This window comes from Nerophis ophidion, linkage group LG08 (assembly GCF_033978795.1).
Source record: "Nerophis ophidion isolate RoL-2023_Sa linkage group LG08, RoL_Noph_v1.0, whole genome shotgun sequence".
NCBI classification, from domain to species: domain Eukaryota; kingdom Metazoa; phylum Chordata; class Actinopteri; order Syngnathiformes; family Syngnathidae; genus Nerophis; species Nerophis ophidion.
Window position 1 is genome coordinate 61,417,607 of NC_084618.1, and position 11,601 is coordinate 61,429,207.

The window sequence follows — 11,601 nt, forward strand, 5'->3', positions numbered from 1 at the left end:
AAAACAAAGTTGAATAAAACATTTTATGAAAATACACACACACACGCAACTTGATATCCCAGATGTATTTATTTATTTATATAAAAACAACACACCGCAGAGGCCACCACAGTGTATATGTTTCTTTTACTTTTTATTCATAGCTGTATGTAGAAGTGGCTTGTTGTATTAGCTCCGCTGCTTTAATGTCTTTCATGTCCTTTTTTTCTTTGACGTTTCCTCCTTACACACATGTAAGAGGGATATGTACTATGGCTATGAGTTGTTTTTCCCCCCTTGGCCTCAGTCTGGACCCCCTCTCCAGAAGCCCAGGCTTAGACCGATTTATTTTATTTTAATCTTTTTTTTTTCTCTCCCATTCCCCCCCTTGTTTACCTGTATCTCACCTTTTTTGTAAGGGGCGCTGGAAGTCGGCAGACCCGTCAGCGATCCTGTTCTGTCTCCCTGTAATGTTTGTCTGATCTTGAATGGGATTGTGCTGAGAATTTAAATTTTCCTGAAGGAACTCCCCTGAAGGAATAAATAAAGTTATTTCTATCTCTCTCTATCTACCAGTTAATGACTTTATGTACCGTAATAAGAAAATCACAGAATACATGGAGGCTCTTTCTATTGCTAACCAGCCATTCAATTTCTAAGGAGTTTAAATAAGTTTTAATGTGACGACTTTGCTGCAGCTGCTACTTCCTCTTTAATGTGTGAGACATGTTCTGACTCATCGTTGTTTTTTTCATATTCTGCTTCATCATCCTCATCCTCCTCTGATGTGTCAGCGTCCTCACTAGAATCCTCCTCCTCCTCAGGTACCCTGCATACATAAATTGAGTTTTGGACAAACATCAATATTTTTTAAGTAAAATACAGGGGACCAAGCTGTACTGGTTATAAAAATACATTTACATGAAAAACAAGATGCTCACCTATGACGTCTGTTGAGATTCATACATTCTACTCCTGAGTCAACGTCAAATGGATCTGTTGACAAAAACCGTAACAAAACATCAAACATGAATTTGCTTTCCAGAGCTATTATACAAGTTCTAAACTTCATATATTGACCAGAATATAATACGGACCAACAATTACAAATACAGTGATTGTTGTTGGGCCCTAACTTATCACAATAAGATTTTTGACAAAAATATGCCAACACTTTGTGGTATTTGTATACCCTGTTGTTTATCGTAGGGTCAACTATTGCACATATTGCTCTTTTGGGGGTTAAATCACCAAAATGATTCCCGGGTGCGGCCACTGCTGCTGCTCACTGCTCCCTCACCTTCCAGGGATGGAACAAAGGGATGGGTGACATCAGAGGGTAATTTCACCACACCTAGTGTGTGTGTGACAATCAGTACTTTAACTTTAATTAACTAATTAAGTTGACCAAACAAATAATCCCAAGCGCTGGTGACACTTTTTGTGCTATGTTTGTTGTTGAGTATAGCTGCAAACCTACCAACCGAGCTATGAATTAGTTACATGGCATGATATATTACAACTTCGGATGGTGGACAGTTTGTGCAGGTGATAATGCAGAAGACTGAGGCTGCCCCTAGTGCTCCTTTCCACCCGGACCTGCGCAGAAATAGTGTCAACCACCTGAAACCTTCTATACAAAACAAATTCAGTTGAGGAAAAAACAAAAGAGACAAAACAAGGCACAAAATCATAAGTCAATTTGATAAACAATGCATTAGTGTTCAAATATGAAAATGCATTAGGGTTTGTATATGCAAAAATTGTACAGTTTTTAACCATAAAAAACAATTGTTTCAGGGTAGTTTGTAGGGGGAAGAGAAAGGCTTTGTTGCGTTTGATTCAAGATCCATCCATCCATCCATCCATCATCTTCCGCTTATCCGAGGTCGGGTCGCGGGGGCAACAGCCTAAGCAGAGAAACCCAGACTTCCCTCTCCCCAGCCACTTCGTCCAGCTCTTCCCGGGGATCCCGAGGCGTTCCCAGGCCAGCCGGCAGACATAGTCTTCCCAACGTGTCCTGGGTCTTCCCCGTGGCCTCCTACCGGTTGGACGTGCCCTAAACACCTCCCTAGGGAGGCGTTCGGGTGGCATCCTGACCAGATGCCCGAACCACCTCATCTGGCTCCTCTCAATGTGAAGGAGCAGCGGCTTTACTTTGAGTCCCTCCCGGATGGCAGAGCTTCTCACCCTATCTCTAAGGGAGAGCCCCGCCACACGGCGGAGGAAACTCATTTCGGCCGCTTGTACCCGTGATCTTATCCTTTCGGTCATGACCCAAAGCTCATGACCATAGGTGAGGATGGGAACGTAGATCGACCGGTAAATTGAGAGCTTTGCCTTCCGGCTCAGCTCCTTCTTCACCACAACGGATCGGTACAACGTCCGCATTACTGAAGACGCCGCACCGATCCGCCTGTCGATCTCACGATCCACTCTTCCCCCACTCGTGAACAAGACTCCTAGGTACTTGAACTCCTTCACTTGGGGCAGGGTCTCCTCCCCAACCCGGAGATGGCACTCCACCCTTTTCCGGGCGAGAACCATGGACTCGGACTTGGAGGTGCTGATTCTCATTCCGGTCGCTTCACACTCGGCTGCGAACCGATCCAGCGAGAGCTGAAGATCCCGGTCAGATGAAGCCATCAGGACCACATCATCTGCAAAAAGCAGAGACCTAATCCTGCGGTTACCAAACCGGAACCCCTCAACGCCTTGACTGCGCCTAGAAATTCTGTCCATAAAAGTTATGAACAGAATCGGTGACAAAGGACAGCCTTGGCGGAGTCCAACCCTCACTGGAAATGTGTTCGACTTACTGCCGGCAATGCGGACCAAGCTCTGGCACTGATCGTACAGGGAATGGACCGCCACAATAAGACAGTCCGATACCCCATACTCTCTGAGCACTCCCCACAGGACTTCCCGAGGGACACGGTCGAATGCCTTCTCCAAGTCCACAAAGCACATGTAGACTGGTTGGGCAAACTCCCATGCACCCTCAAGAACCCTGCCGAGAGTATAGAGCTGGTCCACAGTTCCACGACCTGGACGAAAACCACACTGTTCCTCCTGAATCCGAGGTTCGACTATCCGACGTAGCCTCCTCTCCAGTACACCTGAATAAACCTTACCGGGAAGGCTGAGGAGTGTGATCCCACGATAGTTGGAACACACCCTCCGGTCCCCCTTCTTAAAGAGAGGGACCACCACCCCGGTCTGCCAATCCAGAGATACAGCCCCCGATGTCCACGCGATGCTGCAAAGTCTTGTCAACCAAGACAGCCCCACAGCATCCAGAGCCTTAAGGAACTCCGGGCAGGTCTCGTTCACCCCTGGGGCCTTGCCACCGAGGAGCTTTTTAACTACCTCAGCGACCTCAGCCCCAGAAATAGGAGAGTCCACCACAGATTCCCCAGGCACTGCTTCCTCATAGGAAGACGTGTTGGTGGGATTGAGGAGGTCTTCGAAGTATTCCTTCCACCTATCCACAACATCCGCAGTCGAGGTCAGCAGAACACCATCCGCACCATACACGGTGTTGATAGTGCACTGCTTCCCCTTCCTGAGGCGGCGGACGGTGGTCCAGAATCGCTTCGAAGCCGTCCGGAAGTCGTTTTCCATGGCTTCCCCGAACTCTTCCCATGTCCGAGTTTTTGCCTCCGCGACCGCTGAAGCTGCACACCGCTTGGCCTGTCGGTACCCGTCCACTGCCTCCGGAGTCCTATGAGCCAAAAGGACCCCATAGGACTCCTTCTTCAGCTTGACGGCATCCCTCACCGCTGGTGTCCACCAAGGGGTTTTGGGATTGCCGCCCCGACAGGCACCAACTACCTTGCGGCCACAGCTCCGATCTGCCGCCTCGACAATAGAGGTGCGGAACATGGTCCACTCGGACTCAATGTCCAGCACCTCCCTCGTGACATGTTCAAAGTTCTTCCGGAGGTGGGAATTGAAACTTTGTCTGACAGGAGACTTTGCCAGACGTTCCCAGCAGACCCTCACAATGCGTTTGGGCCTCCCAGGTCTCCCAGGTCTTGGGTGATTCAAAATGTCAGTGAAATATTTACATTTGAATTGTTCCTACAGGAGGGCAGTTACTGGCATAATTTTAACCAAATGAACTGATCCCAATTTTTTGAGGAACTTACATGTCAGAAGCAAAATGGAAGACGAATCATTGGTAATACAGTTGTGAAGCCGAGAACCACTATTGAATTCGATAAACAGAGCACCCTTTGAGAAAAAAGAGGAACATTTCTATCACCCCAAAGTGCTGTCATGGAAGCCCTCGAATTTTTTTTTGAAAATCAAGACTACAATTACTGCAATTGGGTGTATATCTATACAAAATTTTACCAAAAGTTTTTTTTTTCTCTACCAAACTCTTTTAGATCTCTTTTCGACACATCTCATGTAATGTACCACATATTTTATTTATTTTTTTATTTGATAATTTACTAACAATATTATTATTAAAAATATTATGCAAAATTCTATAAAATGCATGCAAAAAACTCAGAAAACGTTTTGTATTTGGCAACTTTTACGCGTCCTTGAGTAAAATACTCTGTTGACAATCTGTCAATATCCCTCCTTGCTGGGTCCTAATACATTCTCTAGAACTACAACTGATTCGGAACTAACAGTGTTCAGATTGTATATGATTAGCAGCAAAATATACAGTCATCAGCGCTGTGGGTCAGACAGTGAACGGAGGCGACTACAAGTACGCTATCTAGATTGTTAGCTAACTAGCAAGCTTGTTTATGTGCTCCTGATCGTCTCCCTCTAATGCAACTTGGTGCAGCGTTTAGGCACAAGCAACAGCGAGTGCGTGCCTGCGGCTGAGGCGATGGTTCCAACACATTTTGTTTGGATCCTATTTTTATTGATAGTTAACTAAAAAAAACGCGAAATTGATATCTTGACGCAAAATTTAATGTTTAAAAACAAAGATTTCACATGCCTGAAAAAAGAACTTGTAGCAAAATATGAAGGTGGCTCATCGCCGTCTTTGCCAACAAGTGTCTTCCATCAAGGTAAATGTTATTCCTCATTTTTATGCATTTCATATTTTTTTCTACATGTAAAACTAATTATGCTACATGAAATATGTTTTATGTTAGTATTTTTGGGTCTGTAGAACAGAGTAGTTGTATTTTCGTTATTTTTTATGGTGAATATTGTGTCAGTTTCCGTACAATTAGTTCAGTTGGAATGGCTTACTAAGAAAAACTAAGGTACCATTGTACCTTTATTTTCATTAAAGGGGCTGTTTGAACCCCTGATGCAGAAGCTCAGGTGGCGCTAACTTCCCAAAGTATTGTAAACTTTTTACCCAGCCCTCTTTCGGCTTTTAATACGTAATGACCCAAACTACACTTGTACATACAACTTGGTGTGTTGTTAGCTAATGATAGTGAGTTAGAAAAGTTTAGCTACTAACGTTGGCGAACATTAAATGTGTATTGTAACAACATGACAGCAAATTATTAGGCGCTTCTCCTGAACTGCTTTTGTGGCTTTTGCGGTCTCTGCGTTTATGTGGGGATGAGACAGTGACAAGCCTAAAGTCAGAGAAATTCCTTAGACCGACAATCATTTCTATTCAATAGAAGTAGTAATTGTGAAAAATGTGTTCTGTTAAATCACTAATGGTAACATAAGCAACATACATTTAAATTTTTTTAACTTTGAGCAGGTTGCAAACAGCGTCTTTAGGGTACAACATACACTACTGTATCTCAGGGGTTCTTAACATTTTTTACCTCAGTGCCAAACTTTTTCACTACCTTTAAATTTAATCGTATTGAATAATTATATCTAACCGACTTACAGTTCAACAGGACAGACCTTGTCAAATGATATGAAACTACCTGTTAATCATAAAGATTATCAGCGACACCTAGACTGGTGTAGGAATGTGCAGGACTCCCTTGACACATTATAGATCTCAATGGGACTTTTCTGGGTAAATAAAGGTTAAAAAAGGGCTTAAGTCAGGCTGATTGAATAAAAAAAAAAAAAAAATCAAATACGATACAAAAAATGGACTCATAAAACTGCTTAAAAATACATTTACATACAATTATGCCAAACTATAATAAACACATTCTAACTAAATTAATAATACATATTAATAATATGTTTCCTAAATAAACTGTAAATAAAATGAAAAAAAAAATCAAACAAATGAAAACATAGCTTCACCACTTCATTAATAGTTGTTTTGCTTAAGAAACTTCTCTAAGACTTTAGCTTCTTATGTTTGCTGGTATTCTTATTTTGGTAAATGCAAACACACAGCACATTATTGCTCTTTTATCCTGCACTACAACGAGGTAATGCAACAAAATGTCATTTTTATCTGTACTGTAAAGTTCAAATTTGAATGACAATAAAAAGAAGTCTAAGTCTAATTACTGCCACACGTGGCAGTGTATGACAACTGAGCAATGCGGTCCACACAGACTACAGCTGAGAAAGACATTTTTTGACAGCCCTCTAGGGGCAATTGTGGCTCAACAATGGGCCACAATCTACCCCTGAGCCCAAGAGTTAAGAAACACTGCTGTACCCTATTGTCCATAACCCAAGACAGTACACCTCTTCCCGAAAAATATGAGACTTATACAACAGGTGGCGCCAAAAAGCTTTTCCTCAGGCAAGATTATTTTCCTGTCACTCACTCTGTGACCTGGAAAGACGTAGCCATCAAACAGATGTGTTTTTTTAACATGTTATCTCACTGATAGTAAACTAGGATTAAACAAACAAAAAAAAAATAAAATACTGTTCCAAAAACAGGTCTTGAAAAAGAGGGGTTGTCTTATATTCAGGTCAATACACTATAAATTATGGCAATAATTTTGAATTTTCTAATTTTGTTGTTAACCAAAAAAACAAACAAATAAAACATTGCATGTTACATCAACCTCATTATTACCAAATTCGTTGTCCTCAGGTTTGGTTGTGAGAAAGTCCTTTTCGACAGTGAGCAACTCATCCTCTGACTGGCACGCAGTGTAGCGCTCGAGCAGATCCTTATTGAGCTCCAGGAACACGGAGCCCCACTTAAATTTATTCAACAAAAGCACGGCCAGCTCTTTGAAACCTGCCAAAAATGGAATATAACAATGTGAATGTATGTAAATATGATCAATTTCGGAGTAATGCGATGATTGTAGAATAGTGTCTGTAGGTCTTACCTACAATACAAAAGGTGGCAGCAAAAGCTTCAACACAAGATAATTTGCAAGGCTTCCCGTAGTTGACAGGGTTTGCAGCGACAAGGTACGGCAATAAGCGCGGATGGCTTCCAATCATCTTATTGAACGGCGTCTCCTCCAGTTTGGCCCAGGAGCAATCAATGACTGCGAGTCCATGCTGGGCCACGATCTCCCTGTGAGACACATTTTAAAAAGTTCAGCTCTCCAAACAAAAAAATTTGATAAAAGAGGTACACATTTTGATTTACCTCAATATTTAGCACACCAAACCTTCTTGTGAGTTGAATATGGAGTGCACAAACTATTGTTTTAAGTTTGATTGGACTTTCTTTTTATGTTTGTTGAGAATACTTCATTTACAGATAAATTTATTTTACTATTTACGTATAAAATACTAAACGGTCTAGCTCCATCCTATCTTGCTGATTGTATTGTACTCTATGGCCCGGCAAGAAATCTGCATTTTCTATTCGGGCTCCAGTACTCTGGAGTTAGAGATGCTACCTCAATAGAAGCATTTAAGTCCCATCTTAAAACTCATTTGTATACGCTAGCCTTTAAATAGACCCCCTTTTTAGACGACTTGATCTGCCGTCTCTTTTCTGCTCTGCCCCCCTCTCCTGCGTGGAGACGTTATTAAGTGACCAATGATGATGCACTAGCTGTTCAAACTGATGCACTCATCTGTGTATCAGTTGGGGACATCCCTGCGCTGCTGACTTGTCTTCACTCAAGATGATCCCCTGCTGGCCCCACTACGGACTGGACTGTCACACTATAAACTAAACCTACTCAACGTCCATTGTACCGGTCACCCAGGGGGGTGGGGTCCCCACATCAGCGTTCCCCTCCAAGGTTTCTCATTGTATCGCATTGGGTGGATTTTTTTCTTCCCCTGAAGTAGGATCTCGTTGTGGCTTGTGCAGCCCTTTGAGACACTCATGATTAAGGGATGTATACATAAACTTTAATTTAATTGATTGATTGATTTATACATCACCAAAAATGATTCCCTCACTTCCCAGGGGGTGAACAAAGGGATGGGTCAAATACAGAGGATACATTTCACCACACCTAGTGTGTGTGTGAGACAATTATTGGTACTTTAACTTAACTTTATATATATTTCCATCCATCCATTTTCTACCACTTGTCCCTTTTGGGGTCGCTGGAGCCTATCTCAGCTGCATTTGGGCGAAAGGCGGGGTACACCCTGGATAAGTCGCCACCTCATCGCAGGGCTATATATATATATATATATATATATATATATATACATACATATATAGAAATATATATATATATATACACATTTGTTAATGTTAACTATTAGTGCAATAGGGCTATGTGCAATAATACCAGCACTTTAACTTCTGTGTAATAATCTAGCACTTCTCCATCTGCTTTAAGCACTACTATGACGACTTTATTGTTGACCTGTCCTGCAGCAACCTACTGTTCTATATGGGCCTCCATTTCTTTTTATTTGTATTACTATATCTGCGGCTGAGTATTTTTTCTTTTAATAATTATGTCTGATGTTGGAGCTGTCTTACTTTTCTGCTTTTTATAGATCTTGTTGTGTTTCACCACAACACACGGTCTACATCAGTTGTTAATGTATTTATTGTATTGTTTATGTCTAATGTTGGTGCTTTCTGTTTTTTATGGACCTTGATGTATACCATCTACCTGCCGGGGACTACAAATGGAAATCATCCTTTGGCTACACTCTAGCACATTCACATTTTATATGTTAATTTATGTGCTTTGCCCCATGTCACAAATAAACCATCAGTATCAGTATGTCATTCTATTTGATATGTTCATTTTCAGCTTGTTTCCCAAGAAAGCAGCCATTTTATACTGTAGATGCTTTGCAACAACATGGATGCAACTAATGGCATACATACCTGTCACCTGGTGTCACATACTTTGTGCCCATTGGACTCAATACCAGTCCATGAAATCTCTGATTGAGACGCAGGTTGTGCACAAAGCCCTTTCGGGCCAGCTTTCTGCCTGTGCAACGTTTGGGATCACAATGTCCCAGCTCCCACATGGCTAGTGGACAAGGCAATTTAATTTGGGGGCTCTCTGCTCCCTCCCCCTCCAAATGAAGACTTGCTACAAAACAGTGACAGAAGGAGGATCATATGACTGTGTGATAATGCTAATTAGTAATATTGCCAACTTCCAGTAGATCGTTTCATTCACTAAACATAAATATCATGGCTAACATTGACTTGGCATGGTTGTGTGTTTACCTTCAAATGCAGAGTGCATTTCTTCTGTAAAGGCTTCTAATGATTTCCCCTTCATCTTGTGTCGTTTATCTTTTCCTTTATTATCAGAACGCAGAAACTTGCCCGGCTTTTTTCGTCCCATTTTTTGTCAGCCGAAAATCCGATTTCAATGTAATGACTGTCAAAAACAACACGCACTAGCTAGCATTGTAGTAACCACGATACTGACATTAGCATGGTAGCAAAACTATACCAATACAAACGCCGGATACTTCTAGCTTTACGTGTACGCTTGTGTCTATTATTAGAACTTGTATTGATAAACAAACTAACCACGAAAGCTTGTGGAATAATCCAAACTTCAATTTTTGGCTACTGTTGTGAAAGTCCGACGTGCTCGCCTTGATGTGTACGGAGCATGCGCGCAATATATTTCTGTCACGTGAGTGGAATCCACCGGGAAGACTGTATTTTAACATAAGTGACTAGAAATGCTTACATTTTAACCACTAAACGCAACAATTTACTTCTCGATTAATGAGATATGCCACTGAATATCGGTATTCAACTTTTGCGTAATGTGATTTAAGCTTGTGAAATAATCTAAACTTCAATTTTTGACTACTGATGTGGAAAGTGCGACGTGCCAGCCTTGATGTGCACGGAGCATGCGCGTAATATATTTTTGTCACGTGATTGGTATCCACCCGGAAGACTGTATTTTAACATAAGGGATTAAGCACCAGCGCCCCCTGCCACCCCAACGGGAATAAACGGTGGGAAATGGATGGGACGGATTATTTGATATGCTTTCTTTTTAACCGCTAAACGGATAAATTTACTTCTCGATTAATGAGATATGCCGCTGAATACGGGTCTATCTTCTTTCTTTCTTTCTTAGTTTTTTTCGAACATGAACATACTCACAACATCAGACATTTTCATATCATTTCACATCACATCTTCAACTTTTGCATGATGTGATAAAATGTTGTGAAATAATCAAATTTTCAACTTTTTTTTTAACTTTTATTTATAAATTTTAACATTTACAAACAGACGAGAAACAATCATCAAAATAAGTACAAAAACAGCAAAAACAGTACAAAATAAAACAGCGCCACAGGGTTGTAAATTCAAAATAACTAAAATAGAATACAACTATATGTAGATGTATATAAACTAACTGCAAAGCCATAGGCTCACTCAATTTCAGTAAATGATTTAAATTTGGAACACAGCATCATCGTTTTCACAGCTTTTTTTGTTGTTAGAGGTAGGGAGTTGTTTTAATGTAGAGTTCTAAATCATTTCTGAAGGCACAAAATATAGGTCTGGTATTGAGAAACTTACATTTATGAATATACAACTTAGCCAATTGAATAATGAGGTTGCAAAGGTAGAATTCCTTTTCAAATTTTTGTCATCCAAATGTCAATTTGTGGCTATTGATGTGGAAAGTGCGACGTGCTCGCCTTGATGTGGACGGAGCATGCGTGCAATATATTTCTGTCACGTGATTGGTATCTACCCGGAAGACTGTATTTTAGCATAAGTGATTAGAAATGCGGCTTCAGGGTGGAAGAGGGGTTAGTGCGTCTGCCTCACAATACGAAAGTCCAGGGTTCAATCCCAGACTCGGGATCTTTCTGTGTGGAGTTTGCATGTCCTCCCCGTGAATGCGTGGCTTCCATCCGGGTACTCCTGCTTCCTCCCACCTCCAAAGACATGCACCTGGGGATAGGTTGATTGGCAACACTAAATTGGCCCTAGTGTGTGAATGTGAGTGTGAATGTTGTCTGTCTATCTGTGTCGGCCCTGCAATGAGACAGCGACTTGTCCAGGGTGTACACCGCCTTCCGCCCGATTGTAGCTGAGATAGGCAGCAGCGCCCCCCGCCACTCCAAAGGGAATACGCGGTAGTAAAGGATGGATGGATTAGAAATGCTGACATTTTAACCACTAAATTCAACAATTTTCTTCTCAATTAATTGAGATATGCCGCTAAATATCGGTCTTTAAAATTTGCATAGTGTGATAAAAGCTTGTGAAACAATCCAAACTTCAATTTAGGGCTACTGTTGTGGAAAGTGCGACGTGTTTGCCTTGATGTGGACGGAGCATGCGCACAATATATTTCTGTC

General features: G+C 41.6%; 1 protein-coding gene across 1 annotated transcript; it reads right to left on the reverse strand.

Annotated features, from left to right (window-relative positions):
* Positions 1 to 50: 50 nt before the first annotated feature.
* Positions 51 to 9,900, reverse strand: tsr3 (TSR3 ribosome maturation factor). The gene is made up of 6 exons (XM_061909237.1): positions 9,479 to 9,900; positions 9,125 to 9,338; positions 7,191 to 7,384; positions 6,929 to 7,096; positions 921 to 975; positions 51 to 808 (listed from the first exon to the last, which is right to left on the reverse strand). Exons 1-6 carry the CDS (start codon positions 9,597 to 9,599, stop codon positions 655 to 657), a joined length of 906 nt encoding a protein of 301 aa, XP_061765221.1. The 5' UTR covers positions 9,600 to 9,900; the 3' UTR covers positions 51 to 654.
* Positions 9,901 to 11,601: the final 1,701 nt, after the last annotated feature.